Below are 20,244 nucleotides of genomic sequence, written 5' to 3'. Positions count from 1 at the left end.
TTCCCCGGCCTGGCCCGGCTCGGTTCATTCCCCGGCCCGGCTCGGTTCAATCCCCGGCCCGGCTCGGTTTGAGAGGAATGACGGGTTTGTTTTTACAAACAAGCTGTGGGTCTGCCGATAAGATGCAGCTATCAGTGAAAGACAACAGAAACAATGGGATGGATTCCGCTAAAAGATGAAAGAGGCACTGAAAGAGCACCATGAATTCCACAAGATTTAAGAAGGGATTATGCACTGGGGGGAAAGGTATCGCAGGTATCAGGCGTTCCGAGAAGTCTGTACCTGTCAAGTACCTCAGCCTATGGGGAGAGAGAGAAGGGACAAGCGGCCGGGAATCAGGATAAAAAGGAGGCTGCTCCCTCCAAAAATTTGAGAGACCCCAGGGGAATGCCCCATGGCCTCTCCCTTTATTCGAATAAAGTAAAAGGACTCCTCTGTCCCCTTTTTGGACATAAATCTCTGGTGTTTGTGCATTAAATTTCCTGTTAGCTCGGTTCAATCCCCGGCCCGGCCCGGTTCAATCCCCAGCTCGGTTCCATCCCCGGCCCGGTTCCATCCCCAGCCCGGTTCGGTTCCATCCCCGGCCCGGTTCCATCCCCGGCCCGGTTCCATCCCCGGCCCGGCTCGATTCAATCCCGGCCCGGCTCGGTTCATTCCCCGGCCCGGCTCGGTTCAATCCCCGGCCCGGCCCGGTTCCATCCCCGGCCCGGTTCCATCCCCTGCCCGGTTCCATCCCCGGCGATCGGGCCCGTGGTTGCGGGGTAACCGCGAACGCGGCCAGCGCGGCTGTGGCGCTGCTGCTCCAGGCTCTGTCCGTGCAGAACGCGCTCCTGGCTGGGTGTTCGCAGCCTGGGCGCGGGCACGAGGCTGCTCTGGGCGATTCGCCGAGAGAATTTTCACTGAGAGTATTGCGAGTTTTCAATTGGCAGAGCATTGGTCTCTGTGAGGAAATCCTGAATTTCTTTTGAAGGTAAAGATTGACTGAAATGGTACTTTGTGGCTTTGTCACATCTGTGCTCTGAAAGAGAATGCCAAAGAGAAATACAGGGTGTGATAGTGCCACACTGCTGGTGCAGCAGTTCAGGGGCAGGTACAGCTGAGTGGATGAGCAGTGTCTGGTCTACTGATTGTGCTTTTTTCACTGAAGAAACGGAACATTTTCTAAATACACCAGTCTGTCCATTTTTTCCTATCATGATTACTTAAACTGCTTAAAGAATAAATGAGTTCTGTTCAAGTTTCAGAGGCTTCTTATCATCTGGTTATTAAAAATATTAGGGAGATGGCTCTGAATTAAGGGGTAAATGAGATCATATCCCAACGTCAGTAGTCTGGATTTTATGTAACAATATATGTGAGGAAGAGAGAGAGAAAGAAATAGAAGAAGGGGGGTGGGGGGAGTGAGAAAGAAAGAGAGTGACAGAGACAGGTGAAGTAGAAAATATCACTATTCCATGGATCCCATCGGCACACCATGTGGTGAGATCTCACAGAACATAAGATTCCAATGGATGAACACAGATTTGGGCAAAGTGGGACTGCCTCTCTGGGACAGGGCAAGTTTGACTCTGTCTCTTGCTACTTTCAAATAATATAAAATCTTTAGCACCAGTATATCCTTTGATTCTGCCATGAATTGGGTTGTGGATTTTCAGATCTGTTGTGTTACTTTGCATCCCCTGCACTCATCTGGTCCAAGGCCTCAGGCACGGCTCTGGGGGCTCGCTGCAGGTCTTGGCTGGGTTGTGACACCCCCTCAGCTGCTCCTCATGGCAGTGTCCCCTGGATGTGGCCTTCTTGTGGGGGGAGGTTTTAGAGCAGAGCCAATTTGTGGGAGGGAGGATGGGTGTCCACTGCCGCTTACCAGAGGCTGTGCCACACCCCCAAAATTTCCTCCTTGCCCCTCTGTTGATGGGAGGTTTGTGTGCAAACCTGGCCTCAGCAGATGAGTCTGTGGCTGTGACTTCCCCACCCTGAAGCCAGACGGAGCTGATTCTCAGGACAGCTGCTGGCTTTGGCTTTGGTGTGGATACGTTTTTCTCCTTCAGCTTTGCTTACTTCTCCCCAGACTTGAGATCATAGGACAATAGTGCCACCTTTATCCTGTCTCAAGTTCCCTTGGGCGGCTTAACTCACAGTCCAGAGTTCCAGGCAGGAGGCATTTTCAGGGAAGGGTGGGCTTTGGTGGTCGCAGCTTCTTTATACAGTTTTGTCACAATGGGCAAAACGTCCTTTATAACAAGATTTAAGCAATACACTATAACATTCCAATCTCTCACAAGTTCTGTGAGCAGCAGCTGAGAAAGCAGGGGTTGTTTACCCAAAGAAGAGAAGGTCCACTCTAGCTATTTTGAAGTAATATTTAGCTGCAGCTTTGTCTGTTCTAGCTATTATTAATGTTCAGATTTTTAGCTCCAGGTTTTAGTATGATCTGTCTTTGAAGTGCACAACATAGCCATAAAGTTCAAATAAAATCCAACTAGAGGCTTAACAACTAGCTACTTATGCCAAACAAGCACTTAGCTACTTTCAAATGATAAAAAATTTTTAGCACCAGTATATTCTTTGAGTCTGCCATGAATCAGTTTTGGGTTTTCAGAGTTCTGTTCTTGCTCCTTCCAGTTTTGTTGAGGCATTGTTGAACATCTGTGACATCGTCTCTTCAAAATGGCTTCTGGACGCCGAAAAGACACACCGGCACCTCCTCTTTTTTTGAGGGAAAAACTGAAGCCTGCTAATGTAAGTACCCTCTGGGGCTGTGTTAAGGCTGGAAACGCCCCTGGTGTCCCTCCTCTCCCTGCCCCTCCTGTTGTCCAGCAGCACTGTGAGGCTGCAGAGCCCTCCCCAGCTCTCTGTGCCGTGCTCCTGTTGCTGGGGGCTGTCCTGGTGCACTTGGGAACACCGTGTGTTGCTCCAGGGACACTCCAGCGTCTTGCCTGGCTGTGCCACCGGGGCCAAGTGAAACCAATGTCCAGCTGGAGCCCTGAGCAGGCGCTTCTCTCCCTGCCCTTTGTCACAGCAATTCCTTCTGTCAGGCTGGACACTCACCTGTGCTGCTGTGGCCAACGTGTGCCCTTGGGCACCTGGGCATGTGGGCGGGGGGGAAGCTCCAACTCTTCCCAAAGCCTTGAGAGACACGGCTGGTGCCAGCAGCAGAGGTTCCAGAGCAGCTGTTCTCTCTCATCTCCTGCGTGGGGCACAGATCCAGCCCTGCAGACAGCACTGGAGTCAGGGCCACAAAGGTCCCTTGGCTGTCTGGAGCTCACTTGACTGAAGATGCCCTGCTGCTGAGGCTCTGTCAAGGAGATCCCTCTGTTTTCTTCTGTGGAGGGCTGTGGGAGCCCAGACAGAGAAAGCAAATTAACAGAGAGAACTAAAACTTGGACTCATTCCTGTGCACCTCACTCTTGGTACCACTTTGCTTTCTTGTGTCTCTTGGACTCACCCAGCAGCGCTATCTCCTCGCTGTGAGTTTTGAGTGTTGTGCAGGGATGGAGTCAGGGGAGTTCTGAGAACTCCTCCCCACTCTCTGAAAAGGTCACTGCCTCAATCCAATGGAACTAAAGAGGAAAGAAATGCCCAAAGAGCAGAAATCCCCAAACATGTCACATCAAATCATAGAGATTGGACTAATGGGACAGAGCCATGTGGTTGGAGTACGTGTATTGTGCTCTGTATTATTAATTTACTGATGCTAAGGATTTCATCAGGTAGCTTCCAGGGCTTCCAGCACTGTCCTAGTGTCTGTGATCACAAATTAGTCACCAGTCCCACTTGTTCAAGAAGAGCCTTTCTGAAGAAGCACATCTCTGAGGTTCTTGCTGGTTTGTTATTTTGTTTTTTTTGCCTTTCAGCTCCTTCCCTCTAAGTTCCAGAAGGTGAAGTTTCTGAACACGGAGAATGAGGCCAGCACTGGGGGGAGTAGTCTGCCCAGAATTAGCCCAGTTCTAGATAGGAGTCAGACTGCTCAAAAGGTAGCCTTTTCCTGCTCTTTTCCTTTTTGTTTGATGCAAAGTTTGATGTAAATTTGTGGGTTTTACTTATTCCATGAGTGCTCAGTCAGTGCCCCAGAGATCTGTGACCACATGGGCACAGGGCTGTGCTTAAGGTAAGTGCTGCCTGGCATTCTGGAGAAGGAAGCCTGGAGAAATACATATCACAAGAGCAGCTTGGCTTGAGCCTGCTCTGTGTGGCCCAGCAGCTCTTGAGCATCTCAGAGCAGAGGTGGCTGAGCTACTGTTTCCCCAGTGTGGCCTGGGCAGATGTGCTCACCCAGAGTCTGTACTTTATTGGGGATCAGAGTAAGATTCTCCTTCATGAACCTCCCAACAGCTGAACCTCCCCCTGTTCTCTCTTGCCTCTCCAGCTGTCGCCAGTTCCCCCGAAACAGAGCTTGTTTCGGGTTTCCCCATCAGAGCTGGTATTTCAGAACTTTGTCGCTCATGAGGTCTCTGAGATGGAATTGACTCTCACGAATAAGACCGAGGTAAGTGCTGGGATGTGGAGCTTTAACGCTGTGCTGGAAGAGGGGAGTGGTGTAATTCCCATAGTGTACAGCAAAGCAAGTGATCTGCTGCAGCACATCCAGAAGAAAATGTCTCAGCACCTTTGTTCTGCAGGATGGTGGAAATCTTGTTGTGCAGGGAATTCTCCCATGATTTTGGCCATGCATGGATGGTATCTATCCCAAAGGATCTTCCTTCCCTTGAAAGCTCTGTACTGATAGGAATGTGGAGGGCTGTACAGTTCTTACCTGCTCTCATGCTTTGCCTTGAGTCTATATCACATCCCGTGTCTCCTTGGGTCCTGGTAGGAATCTCTGCCTCCCTCAGCCTGTTTGGCTCCCTTTGTGCAGCTCAATATCAAAGCTCAGGGGCTGAATCTTCTCCACTTTATGCTGGAGTCACTTATCACTAATGGCATTGGTACTGCAGGAAATGTGTTGTGAAACAGCCCTGGAGTCAGACTGATGCAGCAGAAGCAGTGAGAGGCCTTTAGGTGCCACTTCAGGCTCCTGCTAAGCTTCATCCAGCTCTGCTCAGGCTTTCCAAAAGCAACATGGTGCTCTGCTTTCCCTTTGGAGAACCACAGCACATCCAAAGCCATGTGCTCCTGGAGGATTTCACCTTCACTTGAAGCAATTGTGATTGTTTTGCAGTTTCCCAAGAGTGTTGAGAGGGGAAAAGTTGAAAAATGTCAGCAGTTGTGTTCCACTTCCACATTCAAAAACTGAAACCATTTGAATTTCAGTTGGGGAAACATTTTCTCAGATGAGGCTTGTGCCAAGAGTGGGCTGGTGGGAAGAGCCAGGAGGGAGTCAAAATGATCTGGTTTAGACCTTTGGAGAGCATTTTGGTGCTCAGGGGTTGACATCTATGTGCTAGCAAATGCACATTTGCTGTGTCTGTGTATCCCAGAGGGCAGAACCTGGCCTGCTGGCTGCAGGCAGGAATGCCCAGCAGCCCAGCTCGCCTGCACAGGCAGCAAGAGCCCCTGGAGAGCCAAGACTGGGTTTTCATTCTGGAACCACACGGTGAGTCAGTGCTGGTCATGTTTCTCCAGGCAGAAGATGCCTTTGAAGCCCACAGTCGATAGGCACGGCCTGTCTGTGTTTCTGTCTCTTTTGGCAAGCTGAGTGCTGTCATGGTTTTATGATTCTTCCTTGCTGCTTTACTGCCCATTTAAATTTTCTTTGCCATCTCCTTGTTTTAGGGATTGTCTTTCTTTGTCCTTCTTTGCCTTTTCAAGTTTGCTTTTATTCCCAGGGAGGCCACAGTGCTTGGTCTCCTCTCTTACTGGTCTGCCTGCCTGATTGTACCCCCAGAACTGCCCTACCCACACCTGATCTGCTAGAAGGGAATTTCTTCCTTCCCCCAGGATAATGTGCTGCTTTGCTTTCAGGTAGCACATCCCCTGTCTGGAACACCACTGCATGGCTGTGTGCAGGCAGAAGCCAGCAGGTTTTTGGCCTTGTTGAATATGCAGATGACTTGGTGCAGGTGCTCTGTCTCCATCCTGCTGGTGCTGACCTGCTGGGCCCTTCCTTCCCACCAGGCACTGCCCTACTGCCCCTGGCCAAAATGACCCAGTCAGAAGGGATTCAAGTTCACCCTTGTGAATGATGTGCCTGTACCTCCACAGCTGAAAGTGCTCTGGAAAAGGGATCAAGGAAGGATGTCACCAGGGCACGGACAGGTCTCCTCTCGTCCTGCTTCCACAAGCGGCAAAATCATTGTCTCATGTCTTCCCTGCAGATTCTCCAGCCGGTGAAGATCTCCATGGAGTTATCACCTCACTTCAGGCTGGCGTACGCCAGTGATGCGTACCATACGGTGCCACCAGGCGCGACCATCCGTGTGCGCATCCAGTTCACCCCTGACGAGAGCAAGGTGAGACTGGAGGAGCCAAAACACACAATTATCTCCAAAGCCACTGTTTTCCCTGCACTCTGGTACAGCCCATTCCATGCTGTGAGCTTGGCTCCAGGCTGGGGGCAGGCAGCCTGCAGCCAGGCTCACCTTGGCACGTGCTGTCAGGGGCTGCAGCCAGGCCTGACAGGCCCTGCTTCCCTCCCTGCACATTCCTGAGCATTCCCAAGGGAAGATGCACAGGGAACAGGATGAAAATGACAGGGGGGTGTTGAGAGATGTTTGGCCATCTCTAGGTACAGTGGAAGGGTTTCATTATTATGGAAAACACTAGAGGAATGAAGAGCACAGAGAGCTTTCCTCCTTCCTGACTGGCAACAGCTTCCCTGCCTCACCCTGGGCTGGAGCAAAGACGGTGCTTTTTGCCCCCTCTGTTCTCCAGCCTTGCAGCTGGGCTGTCCCACAGCACAAGTGACCAAGGTACAGCTGCAAGGCCAGGGCAGAGGCTGTGCTGTGCCTGTGAGCCCAGCCTGGCACAGGCACACTGAGCTCTAGGTGCCCTTAGCAGGAGCTTGGTGAGCTGCAGGGGACTTGGACACCTGCTGAAAGAGCTGGTGTAGGGCAGGTACAACCTGCAGGCAGAGCTGTGAGCCCAGAGCCTGTGGCAGTGACACTGCTGTGGCTCTGTCTTCATGCCTGTCACTGTGGCTGCTCTGTCAACTGGCACCCATTCTGTGCCAAACGTGCTTTGGTGTGGAGATTTGAGCAGCAGTGCCGAGGCCCTGGCCAGTCTGATCCCAGTGCTGGGATCTGGAGGGCCAATGCTGGGATCTGGAGGTTTGTTCATACAGAAGGGTTCAGGACATGGCAGGGAAGGGAGGAAGCCTTGCAGGGAAAAAAAGAGAGGCTCTTTCCAACAGCATCCTGCTACCTCTTAGCACGGTTCTTCTCGTGACCTGCTTGGAGAGGCAAAGTTAGAGGGGAGTTCTGAGCCAACTGATGTTTCTACACCAGGCCAGCGGTGCCGGATCTCTTTGGGTGCAGCTGTTTTCTCACCTTCCTTTTGCTGCTTAAAGTCAGTTTAACACTTTGTCCTGTTCTCAAACAGTGGGAATATAGAAACCTAAAGAGGAATGGCCTGTGTTCCCTAGCTCCATGTTCCTTAGAAGGGACTTGGGAATTATTTATCGTCATTAAAATTTACAGTAAAAGTTGTGGCCTAGGGCATTTCTCTGTATGACCCTAGTGACACAACAAGCTTAATGCCACCAAGATGGGTTTTGCAAAGTGCACTGGTGCCTTTAAAATGTGACATATTAGCAGAACTTAGTGTTCATTTTGGGGTGGAATAGGTAAATTAATGTCCTTGAAGGGTTATAGGAAATGGGTTTTCTTCTATCATGGGGATGACACTAAATGCTCTGTCCTGAGCTATTTTATTTTTCCACAGGATTATTCTCACAAACTTGTCTGCATCACGAAAACAGAAAAGATAGCTGTGCCAATTCGGGCCATTGGTGCCCGAGCTATCCTTAACATCCCAGACAACATCTCCAAGTGTGCAGTCAAGTCCAGCACCCAGAAGACTCGGCTGGTTCACAGTACTGGTAGCCGGGAAGCTCATTACCAGCTGATCACCCAGAGGTGAGGCAGCTCATCTGTCCTTGTGCAAAACACCTTTGGGTGATAACAGAATTGGGAAAGAGCAACAAAAGGAACCTGAAGCATCAGAGCTGCTGCCCTGCAGCCCTGGCTGGAAATGGGCAGGACGTGTGGGGGTTGCTGTTACATCTCATGTTTTAAGCACGATGCAGCCTTTGAGCTTCCTCTGTCCCAGATTTCCTGGAGGGTGCTGGAACATGTTAGTAGCTGGCTTGCACGCTCCTGAGCACAAGCAGCTTCTGAAATGGTTACTCCCCACTGTCAGCCAAATAGCCCCATTCTCTGGGAGGCCACAGGCACGTGGCTGCCCAGTGGTCCTGTCATGAGAGGCCCCATGTGAGCTGTGTTGTGGACAGCCTGTGCTGTTCCTTTTACTTAAAGCTGATCTGATTTCCCTTGTCAGCTCTCATATTCCTCATCCTCCCTCAAAAACGGCATCTGGACTCCCAAAAGAGACACCGGCACCTCGTCTTTTGTTGAGGGAAAAACTGAAGCCTGCTAATGTAAGTACCCTCTGGGGCTGTGTTAAGGCTGGAAACGCCCCTGGTGTCCCTCCTCTCCCTGCCCCTCCTGTTGTCCAGCAGCACTGTGAGGCTGCAGAGCCCTCCCCAGCTCTCTGTGCCGTGCTCCTGTTGCTGGGGGCTGTCCTGGTGCACTTGGGAACACCGTGTGTTGCTCCAGGGACACTCCAGTGTCTTCCCTGGCTGTGCCACCGGGGCCAAGTGAAACCAATGTCCAGCTGGAGCCCTGAGCAGGCGCTTCTCTCCCTGCCCTTTGTCACAGCAATTCCTTCTGTCAGGCTGGACACTCACCTGTGCTGCTGTGGCCAACGTGTGCCCTTGGGCACCTGGGCATGTGGGCGGGGGGGAAGCTCCAACTCTTCCCAAAGCCTGGAGAGACACGGCTGGTGCCAGCAGCAGAGGTTCCAGAGCAGCTGTTCTCTCTCATCTCCTGCGTGGGGCACAGATCCAGCCCTGCAGACAGCACTGGAGTCAGGGCCACAAAGGTCCCTTGGCTGTCTGGAGCTCACTTGACTGAAGATGCCCTGCTGCTGAGGCTCTGTCAAGGAGATCCCTCTGTTTTCTTCTGTGGAGGGCTGTGGGAGCCCAGACAGAGAAAGCAAATGTTAATTAATGGAGAGAACTAAAACTTGGACTCATTCCTGTGCACCTCACTGTCCTAGTGGCTGTGATCACAAAGTATTCACCAGTAGCAGGTGAACAAGAAGAGCCTCTACGAACAAGGGCACTTCTGAGGCTCTTGCTGTTTTTTTGCCTTTCAGCTGACTCCCTCTGCCTTCCAGAAGGAGATGTCTTTCACAACCAAGCAGAGGCTGGCCATAGCTAAGAAGCTGAGTCTGCCTCAGATTGTCCAGCCTGAAGACAAGCATGAGACCTCCCATCAGAAGGTAGCCTTTCCCTGCCCGTGCTGTTTGGTGTGATATTTGAGGAGGGTACCAAAAGAGCAGCTTGGCTTGAGCCTGCTCAGGGTTGTCCCGGAGGCTTTGATCAGCCCAGGGCAGAGGTGGAAGAGCCGCTGTTTGCCCAGTGTGAGCTGGGCAGATGTACTCACACAGAGTCTGTTCTTCACTGGGCAGCAGTGCAGAATCTTCCTCCCAGCAGCTGAACCTCTCCCTGCTCTCTCTTGCCTCTCCTTGCAGTTCTTGGCAGCTGACCCAGAGCAGAGCTCATTTCAGCCTTGCCCACCAGAGGTGGTGTTCCAGAACTACACCCCTGGTGAGGTCTGTGAAGTGCCTCTGGTTCTGAGGAACATGGACAAGGCAAGTGCTGGGACGCGGAGGTTGAGCACTGTGCGGGAAGAGGACAGTGGAGAAGGGTGGTTAAGGATGGCCCCAGGGCATGTCCACCTGTCTCCCCAAGTGGCAAAAGCATCATTCCATGTCTTTGCTGCAGGTTCCTCATGTGCTGAAGGTCACCTTGGAGAGCTCACCTTATTTCCAGCTGGTGGGCCCCAATGATGCCTGCCGCAAGGTGCCACCGGGCCTCTCCACGACCGTCCGCATCCTCTTCACCCCTGAGCAGAACAAAGTGAGTCTGGAGGTCCCAAGAGATTGGTGTCTTCAGTGGAAAGTCAACCTGCAAGGCTGGATTCAGGGCATCTGGCCTGGGTTTTGAGGACTGTGGAGGATGCTTTCAGTGGAGTTGCACTGGATCCAGAACTGGGAGATAGTTTTTGCCCATGCTGAGGATGGGGATAAATGTCCTGTGCTGAGACAGTTTCTCTTCCTGCAGGATTATTTCCACCAGGTCACCTGCATCACTGAAAGGGAAGAGTTCATTGTACCAATTCGGGCCATTGGTGCCCGAGCCATCCTGGGCTTCCCTGACCAGCTGGACTTCTCAGAGCAGCCAGTCAAGTGCAGCGCTCAGAAGGTTCTGCTGGTTCGCAATGTCGGTAACCGAGCAGCTCATTACCAGCTGAGCACCCAGAGGTGAGGCAGCTCATCTGTCCTTGTGCAAAACACCTTTGGATGATAACAGAGTTGGGAAAGAGCAACAAAAGGAACCTGAAGCATCAGAGCTGCTGCCCTGCAACCCTGGCTGGAAATGGGCAGGACGTGCGGGGGTTGCTGTTACATCTCATGTTTTAAGCACGATGCAGCCTTTGAGCTTCCTCTGTCCCAGATTTCCTGGAGGGTGCTGGAACATGTTAGTAGCTGGCTTGCACGCTCCTGAGCACAAGCAGCTTCTGAAATGGTTACTCCCCACTGTCAGCCAAATAGCCCCATTCTCTGGGAGGCCACAGGCACGTGGCTGCCCAGTGGTCCTGTCATGAGAGGCCCCATTTGAGCTGTGTTGTGGACAGCCTGTGCTGTTCCTGTCGGTGTCAGAAGACAATCACTGTTTCTCCTGTTGGCTGAACTGGAGAGGCTAATGCATTTTGGACACCGTATGTGCAAGGAAAGCAGTTCAGTTGGCTGGTGGCAAGTTGAGCAGTCTTGCTGGAGGAGCTGAGGTCAGGAATGCAGCCACAGACCTGCTGTCTCACCTGAGTGGCTTTGATTTTTTTCCCTGGCAAAACAGAGGTCAAAAGGCAAATTGACTTTTCTGCTGTGAAACAGGAGGGTCTGATAGGAGCTTCCACCAAAGCCTGCCCAAGCTGTTTAAGCAGGCTCCTCAGATGCTGTTCAACCAGGCTGCTGCTTTTGGCTGTGCAAGTATGGGGGCAGGAACTTGTGAATCTGTGCACAGTTGTTTTCTGGAATTTCCAGATCTTGTTTTGTCACCACTAAAATAAATACCCAATAACGTCTGGTATCCTTTAGCAATGTGCTTGCCAGCTGTTCTATTGAGTGCTACAGAGCACGTTGGATCCTGCTTGATAGGGATTTAAAGAGCTTCTGAACTTCAGGAATTAAATATTGAAGTAGATGAAATAGAGCCTGCGTGCAGCGACAGAGGGAAAGCTGGAGCTTGTGATCTGCTGACTCTGTACAGATATTTTCAGCAGAGAGATGGAGTAATGGCTGCTTTAACCTAACAGACTGGATTTATTAGAGTAGTTAACGCTGTTTGACTTCAGCTGTTACACCATCACTAAAAAGTAATATATGCTAAGATTACATGATATTTGGGGTTCTTCCTGCAACAGGTGTTAGCAGACAGATGACGCAATTCAATTAGCAGTAATTTTTCTGTCTTCCTTGGGGTGGGAGGCGGATTTTAATGAGATCAATTTTCCCCAAATCAAGTAATTTTAAAATGGCAGTTAAGGCACCAGTGAACAGAAGAATGTTTGGCTACAGCAGGTAACTATACCATGGGACTTGAAGTGGATTGCAGGCTCCTTGCACACAGCATTTACCAAAAGAGCAGGTGAATGGTGCTTTGAGAGCCTTGGTCACAAAACTGGCAGCTTTGCTCACTTGTCAGCTCTGTTTCTAAATTATGTCTGGAGTACTTGGTCCTTGGTATCCTCATGGCCATAACTTTTGCCCAGCTCTGTCAATAAGGGGAGCTGATGGCTGATGAAAGTAAGCAAGATGCGAATGACCTTGAGCCTCACTGGAGAGAGCTGGATGCAGAGTATGGGGGAGATGAGGTCATTTTATCCCACAGGATCCTCTGACAGCTGGATCTCCTCACACTAGAGTCAGTAGCTGTTTCTGATCCTGTCCTGTTTTCTGCTGCCGTGGTTGCTTTGCTCTTTGCTTGCACAAGCGAGCAGAAGTGAACTGGACTGCACTAGAGATAACATCCCCAAGCCTCCCCCAAGAGTCCTGGTATGTCTGTGTTGCAGCCCTTTCTCTGTCATTCCGGCCATGGGAGCTCTGGGCATTGGTGACAGCATGCAGGTGACAGTGGAATTTCACCCACTGAAGACTGGCGAGCACTGCGCGTCCCTGGTGGTGCACTACGACACAGGTGAGTGCTGGGCACTGCACAGGGCACTCTCTGAATCCCTCAGAGCAGAGCCCTTTCTAAGCAAAAAGGCTGATGTGGCCATGGGTTTAAAGAAGGAAAAGGTGAGAGTTTTCATGGTGTTCATTTTGTCGCTGTCTCGTTTGTAGCCATCTAGTTTGTCATCTTGATCATTGTTGAGCTCCCTATAAATGTCATTTCTAGAGAGCATGTCTGATATTTGTTGTTTGCATCTCACCTGGGAAACACCTGCAACAGGAATGGTGGTGGGCTTGGTACTAAAGTCTGAGCCCAGATGAATCCCAGGAGTTGGTTGGGAATAATAAAGGTTTGAAAGCTCTGGAAATGAGGGAGCCTTTGGTAGGGGTCTGTTCTAGAGGGTGAAATGCTGGCAGGTTGTCCGGGACATCTTCATGCTGTGCACATGCAGCTCCCAGGTTGTGATAAATGTGCTGATCCATGGAACCGCCCGTTCAGCTAAAAGCTGTGACATTTCCTTCTGTCACCCGTGGTTTGCTCTGTTCCTTGTGCTTCCATCAGCCAGTGAGTTGAGCAAAGACTCCCCTTTACTTTGTTCCAGGTGAAGCCACCCACACAAGCCTTCATGGAAGAGCTGTGGATGTCCCCATCAGGCTGGACAGGAGCACTGTGACATTTGATAAGACCTTTGTCACGCTGTCCAACCGAACGACTGTGCTCATCCACAACCTCAGTAATATCACAGCCCGCTTCCAGTTGAAGGCTGCTGATACTGAGGGAGAGGAGGAGCAGCTGAAGCTGAGGTAGGTTTGAAAGATCCATTTCAGTGATGTACCTTGCCCAAGGGTAAAGCTAACACACGGCTCCAGGAGATCTTGGTGCTTTTGAATGGCTTAGCGTAAGTAAACCATCCCATCTGTACCTGTCTCCTGCAAGCAGTTGTGTGTCAGGAAAAGCCACCTGAGGTGGCTGGTGCATTCTCCCTCAGCTGTGGCAGAGCCTTTGAGCCAGGGGGTTCTCCTGAGGGCTGCTGGCTTTGGAAACCTCTCCTGAGCTTGCAAGTGTAGAGTGTGCAGTGAACAACAAGTGATCCCCTGATCCATTTGGGACCCCGCAGCTCAGGGACAGCCCTTTGCGGAGGAGCTGCTCCTGCACTTCCACTTCTCCCTGCAAATCTGTGGCTTATTAAACAACCTGCTGGGTTTGTCTCTCCTGTGGCTGCAGGCAGTATCACAGGCTCTGTCAACTGAAAAAGGACGAGTTGTATGATTTGCTGAAGGAGTGTGGAGTGGAGACAAGTCGCCGAGAACGCTTTGCCCTTCTCCTCCGCAGCTTCTGTAGTGAGAAGGCAAAGGTGAGAGGAGATGCCATGCTGTTCCAGGATGACATTTTCTCCCTTGAGCCAAAGGTGAGTGATGGCTGAGAACCTCCCCTCCTGCTTCTCTTCCTCCTCCTCCCCCTCATCCCTGAATAAGGTCACTTGACTGATTCCTGCCTCAGCTGGCTTTGTGTGCCAACAGACAAGTCACAGTGATTCTGGTGAGCTCAGAGAGCTGGTTGGGAAAAGCATTTCTGCCCTGTGGGCTCCTGGCAGGCAGCAGAAGCCTGACTAAAGCTTCCAAACTCTTGTCATTAGTGTTATTGATGAGTGCTACTCACTCCTTGCTTGTCACTGACACTCTAAATAACAGCTTACAGGACTGTGTTTGAAAACAAGAAATGCGATGTTTGAAGATAAATGTTTTGCTGTCTCCTTCTGCTTTAGGAGGGCGAGATCGGGCCGAACAGTTCAGCTGAAATCAGCGTGTTCTTTAAGCCCCAGGAGGCCCGGGTCTATAAGCAAACAGTTTACTGTGATATCTCAGGTACAGCTCCTTCCCCTGCCTGTCAGTGCAGCGAAGGTGAGGTGCAAACACTCCCCCAGATCACTGGGCTCCTGCAGAACTGCTGGCAAGGGTCCGTGGTCAGCAGGGCAGTGCTGGTACATCCCCAGTCCCTGCAGCTTCCAGGGGATCTCCTCTCTCTGGAATTTTTCCCTCTCAGCTGTTGAGAATGCTGCCTGTATTTAGTGAGCTCCTCCTCCCTTTTGAGAAGCACTCTCTGAAGTGCACCCAGAAGGAGGAAGGGCAACATTTCTGGCACTTCCTGAAGTTCCACTACCAACATAGGGGTAAAGAGGAAAGGATGGTCTCTGTGGATGTACCATATCTCCTGAGGGAACAGAAGGATCCATATCTTTGCCTGGGACGTCAGGAGTTGGTCCCATGCAGCTCAGAGTCAGGGACTAGCACTAAGGCAGCCTGGAGAAGGCAGGACAGTGGAAGGAATTGCTGTACTGAAATAGAAATCTCTCCTCAGGCTGTGAGAAGAGGCTGCCCCTGGTCCTCACTGGGGAAGGACTCGGGCCCCAGCTCGACTTCTACTATAAGGAAGTGGACATTGGGGAGATTTTTGTCAGTGGAAACAACCGCTTTGAGGTGAGCAGCAGGTGTGGGAGGGTTCCTGGTGGCTCCTGGGGCAGCAGTGAGCCTTGTGGACCTGTGGAATTCCTAGCAACTTGGGCCATTGTGATGCTTTAGTCAAATTTGGGGTCTTTCTTGGAAGCTGGATCTTTTTGATGGGCTCAGAAAGGTGTGTCTGTTGTTCATGAAACCCCAATCCCTTCTTTTGGGCAGCCTTCCTTGGAGATCAGCTGGGAGGCTTCCTGCAAAACCACTTGACACATGAAAGCAACACTGGCTCAAAAAGCTGCATGTTCAGAGGCTTGTGTTGCAGTGAAATTATGACTGCTTTGCATGCAAAACTCAAAGCCATACAACGTTGTATTTCCAAGTTGTAATTTTTGGCTTCTGCCATGCAACAGCACAGGGCATCTTCTGCCTTTTACAGGTGTTAATCGTTTAGTTCAAAAGTAACTCTGACTTCTGGGAGAGAGGCAGATTCCTCATGTATTTCTGTTTTGCTTTCCTGCTGCTGCAGGCAGCCCTGTTTAACAGTGGGCCTATTGAGGCTCCCTTCAGCCTCACCCCTCCAAGCACAGCCATGGGCTCCTGCTTCACCTTCCAGCCCCAGGAGGGCATCGTGGCACCAAATGCGCTCCAGGTCATCCGGATCTCCTTCTGTACCACCATCCTGGGGGTCTTTGAGGAAGAATTCAGCTTCCGTGTGACTAAAGCCCCTAAGCCTGCAACCTTGACTATCAGGTGAGGAGGGCTTTGGGAGCTTGCTGGGCACATCTGTAGCTGTTTCTGGGTAATATCTCCCATCTTCCTCATTAAGTGGTGGAGCAGAGAAAAAAGGTGTTACCTGAGGTCTTAATCTTGGCTCTGGTTCTGGCGCCCCTTTAGTGTGGGGGTGCCTGCTGGCCTGTGTGGGTACCCGGGAGCTGGAGAGACTCCTCCCTGCAGGGATGTCTCCTGCTTAGGCTGTGGCAGGCAGTGGGATGGATCAGCTTTGGGCAGTAGCTGCTCTGGGCTGTCCCACCTGAACACCCAGCAAGGCTCCCAGGGCTTTGGAGATGGGCCAGCCTGGGTGATTCTGCAGCAGCAGCAGTGTTTTTAAAAACTTCTGCTCATAATCCATCCCAAATGGGCAGCAGCAGCCTCACCTCACCTGTCATGGCCATGCTGTGGGGGACAAGCTGTGCTCCCAAGTCCTGTGCAGAGAGTGCTCCAGTCCCTCCTTTCTACAGCCAGGAAAGGGCTGGGAGACAGGGAACTGTGCAGCAGGAATGTCCCAAGGACACGGGCATCATCCCAAAGGGATGCAAAGGGTAAAATCCTCACTCAGCAAAGGGTAGAGGTGGGAAACAAAGAAGAAAAGTGACGACAGGAGAAGCAGAACTCACTTCTCTGGACCACAGCAGCCTGAAGGCCTGTTGCAGACAGTCTGTCAGCTGGTGACCACTTTGCTTTGGCTGCCTCCTTTCCACGTGGGTGCTGTGCTGAGCACAGGGTGCTGGGTTGGTTTGAAACCCGGGGTGGCTCTGACAGCAGCTTGTATCCACCCCCTCCCTAAGGACATTCTGTGCAATTGCTTTTAACAAAGCCACCGCCTCTCTGCCTTTGTCCTCGCAGGGGCTGTGTCATACCACCGACTTTCCATTTTGATGTGCCCGCCCTCCACTTCGGTGATGTCTCCTTTGGTGAGTGTGCCCTGGGCTGGCACCAGAGAGTGAGAGCTTTGTGTGCAGCTGAAATGGAGCACTTGAACATAAGAGCATTCATCACTCCTGTTCCTCCACCACAGCCTCTTCAGGGTGTTAATTGCAGGGCTGCTGGTGCCTCGGGTAGCCTTTTGCCATCGTGAGACCAAACAGGACCCAGGGAATAGAAAGTCAGCATTGCTGATTGGCCGCTTCTTGTTTCCTTTTGAATAAGTGGCACAATAAAAAAAGGCACCAAGCAGGAATCTGGTTCTGCAATAGCAGATGCATCCTGCTTCATCTGATTTCATTCCTAAGGCTTCTTCAGCTGGGGGCAGCTGTTTTGTTTCTTTCAACTGTGCTGCTGACTGTTGTCTGCACCTGGTCACCCTGGTGGCATTTGGGATTGTGACATCCTGTTTGTGCCTCTCTCGTGCCTGTTTTGTGCCGTTTGTCCTTTTTGTGCCTCTCTTGCTTCCCTGCTGGAGCCACTGCTGGAGCGTGCAGTGATCACTGTTGATGGGCATGGAGAAGCCCTGTCTGCAGCTGCTTTTGCCTCCCCATCTGTGTTCAAATGACTCTTGGGAAGCAGGCTGTGGGAGATGTCTCCTCCACACACAGCTGGCCAGCCAATCCATGACACTGTGCCGGATTTTCCAAGCACAGTTATCCTACCAGGGTATCCGCACCAGGAATCATGAGATGTTGATGTCTAAATGGATCTTTATGTCGTTTTCTTAGGTTTTCCTCGCACCTTGCAGTGTTGCCTGTTCAACACCTCCCTGGTACCCATGACCTTCCACCTCCACATTCCTGGGGACGGTTTTGGAGAGCCCAGCATCAACGCCTCTAGTCTCAATCCCGCTAGCCCGTCTTGGGGGAAGGAATCCGATTGTCTTATGAAGCCAAGGGAATTTAACATACGTCCCTGCAGAGGGACCGTCCGTGCCCTGGGATCCATGGATATCAAGGTATGGGGAGAGTCAAGCCAGTGGAGCTGAAGCTTCACTGGGGTGTGGGAGGGCTTTAGTTCTGATGCCAGCTTTGAGCACGGTGTGAGTGAGAGATCTGCACTGGCCTGAGGCCTCTGTCAGCTGGGTAACTCGGGATGTTCCTGAAGGAGCACTGTTTTGTTCCCAAAATCACAAGCTGAAATCAGGTACCAGATGGTCAAGTACTGGAGCCATTCTTGTGTTTTTGAGAGTGATTTCTTTGACTGAAAGTGGGCAGAGGAAGGATGAAAACAGAAGGCTGCTGTTAAAGAGAGAGATAGCATTGTCAAAAGCAGTTTTCTTCCTGATCTCGTTTCTCCTCTCCTGGGGAGCAGATGAGTTGTATTGACTGCAGGGATCTTCAGTGGGGACAGAAAATACTCTGCAGTCATGAACTTCCCAGCACCTGCTGGGCCACACTTTGCCCTCAGCTTCCTGCTGTCAAGCTGGACTCGTTCTGTTCAAGACAAAAGACTTCTTCTGCATCTATGTCATTGCAGTCAGGGGAAAAACTAGTGCCTTCAACCAATCTGGTATTGCCAGAAGGCTTTTGTTACTCCCAAAGACCGTGCTCTACTTATGGACCAGCAGAAGAATTAAGGCAAAATCTTGTCTCATTGTACCATGGAAGAAGGATTGGGGGACACCATACATGGGTGTTGAGGTTCTGGGAGTCAGTAAATACTTGCTGCACTTCTTTTCTCTTCTACCAGGTCACTCTGTGCTCCAACACGGCCAGAGAGTACAAGCTGGAGATGGTGATGGACGTGGAAGGTGTTGGCCAGAAGGTGTTTGCACTGCCCCTCACAGCCAGGTACCAAGGCTTTCCTTGCAGCTGCTTGTCTTTCCTCGTGCATCCAGCACCAGCACGCTGCCTGGCTGCAGCTCCAAAGGAGAAGTGCAGCTAAATGAGCTGGATCTGCCTATCTAGACATGAGGACAGTGCTAGGAAAGCAGCCCATGGTGAGATGCTCCCCTGCTCACAGCCAGGCCTGGCTCTAGGCCTTTTTCTAAAGGGACTAGGAATAACATTAATTGTGGGCCTGGGATTTGGTGCTTGAGGTGGAAGAAATTTGCCAAGGCTTGCCTGTCCTCCTTCCTACAAGTGCAGAGCTTGTGCTGGGTTGTGACCACCCTGCAGCATTGGTTTGGGACACAGAGAGCAGCCCGCTGAGATCTGGGTCTGGTTCGCTTCAACAGTGCACGTGTAGTGGGGAAGAGGCTGATGGCAGGAGTGGGGTGGGCAAAAGACCTTACAAGGGGGAATACAGTCTTTGATGTGGCAGGTGAGCTCACGTTTCACTGCTTCCCTCTGGCTCTTTTGAGTAATGCTATCTGAGTTGAGGGCAGAAGTCGTTCTTGCTGCAGCAGAATCCCATCCTGCCGTGCTGCTGTGGGCATCAGTTTAGTGACAAGAGGGATGCAGTTCCCTGGTGCTGTTCCCTCTCCCAGGCAGAGCCATGCAGTCAGTGCTTGGGCTGAAGTTTTGTCAAGGAAGTGCCAGTGGGGACTGTCAGTGTTGAGATCTGTGGGCTAAAGAACTGAGGGAGCTGCAGGAACTGGAAGAAGTTGATCACCCACTCTGTAGGCCTTGTGGCCTCCTCTGCTGGAAGAGATGACTCAGTTCTCAGGCAGGACAACAGTGCCATAGAGAAGAAGTGAGACATTTTCACTGATACCCTGGAGTCTTGTGTTCCTTGAGCCTTGGTGGGCACTGGTCCTCGTTTGAAAGGCTCCCCCAGAGCTCATGGAGGCTGGGACGGTAACGGGGGTCCTTGAAAGTGTCCTTGGGCAAAGAAGAAGCAAAACTGCTAAGACAGCTCTGAAGTCCTTGTAGGACTATTGACAGAAGTTCTCAATGCTGCCAGTATCACTAATTCCCTTGGGGTCATTTCTTTGCCCAGATGCATCGTTCCTCCACTGAGAGTGCTCGACCCTGTTGTGAAGTTCGATCACTGCTGTCTAACGGTGCCCTACGAGGAGAAGCTGACCCTTGTGAACGACAGTGACTTTCCTGGCTGCTACTGTATTCTCCCTCAGGTTTGGCCTTGCATGCACCTCCTCTCCTCAGCTGTTACTGAGGGGGTTATTAGGGAATAAAAGGGTTTGGGCAAGACCTTGCTGGTTTCTATTCAAACCTAAAGCCTTTCTAAGAAGAGGAATCTGAATACACACTTTAGGAAGCAGTTTAAGGTCGTGAGGAAGGTGTTTCTATTCTTGTCTTTGCCTTGCTTTCAAATGGGAGAGCTTAGAGGGCAATGAAAATTTGATGCAAGGAGGCTGTCAGCACAGAAGTGGGTGTGTGTGGATGCAGCAACTTTTGGACGCCCTGGGGGTGCTCAGCACGTCCATCTTGCATCTTGTTTTTTGCCTTTTTGCTTTCTCCTGAGAATTTTTACAAGTGTGTGTGAGTTGCTCCTGTAGTGGATGTAAAGGAGTTTAAAGTTTCCTCAGTTCTGAAGTTGCTTTTGATTCTGCCCCATCTAGGAAAACAAGGAGAAAGCTGCTGCATGGTACTCCAGCTCTGAGCCATCTGGGATTATCAAGGCTCACAGCTCGGTGGAGATCCCAATCACACTCGAGGCCCAGGTGCTGGGAAAGTGCGACATCCCTGCTGAGCTGGCCGTGTTTGGGAGAGAAGGATCCCCACTGGTGAGAGCGAGGGGAGATGTGTGCCTTGAGCAACTCGTGCCACTGGGGTGTAAAGTGTGCAGGGC

General features: G+C 51.3%; 1 protein-coding gene across 1 annotated transcript in view; it reads left to right on the top strand.

The window, feature by feature from the left end:
- Positions 1 to 4,085: 4,085 nt before the first annotated feature.
- Positions 4,086 to 20,244, top strand: part of LOC131582759 (hydrocephalus-inducing protein homolog) — a 28,052-nt gene continuing 11,893 nt past the window's right edge. The window contains exons 1-21 of the mRNA XM_058846227.1: positions 4,086 to 4,108; positions 5,418 to 5,533; positions 6,142 to 6,389; positions 7,819 to 8,012; positions 8,206 to 8,290; positions 8,387 to 8,533; positions 9,313 to 9,438; positions 9,691 to 9,810; positions 9,944 to 10,078; positions 10,283 to 10,482; positions 12,291 to 12,415; positions 12,993 to 13,194; positions 13,616 to 13,799; positions 14,157 to 14,256; positions 14,750 to 14,868; positions 15,371 to 15,594; positions 16,468 to 16,535; positions 17,277 to 17,506; positions 18,241 to 18,341; positions 19,432 to 19,567; positions 20,015 to 20,179. Of these exons, the coding sequence (XP_058702210.1) occupies positions 4,086 to 4,108; positions 5,418 to 5,533; positions 6,142 to 6,389; positions 7,819 to 8,012; positions 8,206 to 8,290; positions 8,387 to 8,533; positions 9,313 to 9,438; positions 9,691 to 9,810; positions 9,944 to 10,078; positions 10,283 to 10,482; positions 12,291 to 12,415; positions 12,993 to 13,194; positions 13,616 to 13,799; positions 14,157 to 14,256; positions 14,750 to 14,868; positions 15,371 to 15,594; positions 16,468 to 16,535; positions 17,277 to 17,506; positions 18,241 to 18,341; positions 19,432 to 19,567; positions 20,015 to 20,179 (3,048 nt within the window). The remainder of the gene's footprint in view (positions 4,109 to 5,417; positions 5,534 to 6,141; positions 6,390 to 7,818; positions 8,013 to 8,205; positions 8,291 to 8,386; positions 8,534 to 9,312; positions 9,439 to 9,690; positions 9,811 to 9,943; positions 10,079 to 10,282; positions 10,483 to 12,290; positions 12,416 to 12,992; positions 13,195 to 13,615; positions 13,800 to 14,156; positions 14,257 to 14,749; positions 14,869 to 15,370; positions 15,595 to 16,467; positions 16,536 to 17,276; positions 17,507 to 18,240; positions 18,342 to 19,431; positions 19,568 to 20,014; positions 20,180 to 20,244) is intronic.

The sequence above is a fragment of the Poecile atricapillus genome, chromosome 10 (genome assembly GCF_030490865.1).
Source record: "Poecile atricapillus isolate bPoeAtr1 chromosome 10, bPoeAtr1.hap1, whole genome shotgun sequence".
NCBI classification, from domain to species: Eukaryota; Metazoa; Chordata; class Aves; order Passeriformes; family Paridae; genus Poecile; species Poecile atricapillus.
The sequence above is the reverse complement of the archived record's forward strand: the minus strand, read 5'-3'. Positions and strand labels throughout refer to the sequence as shown.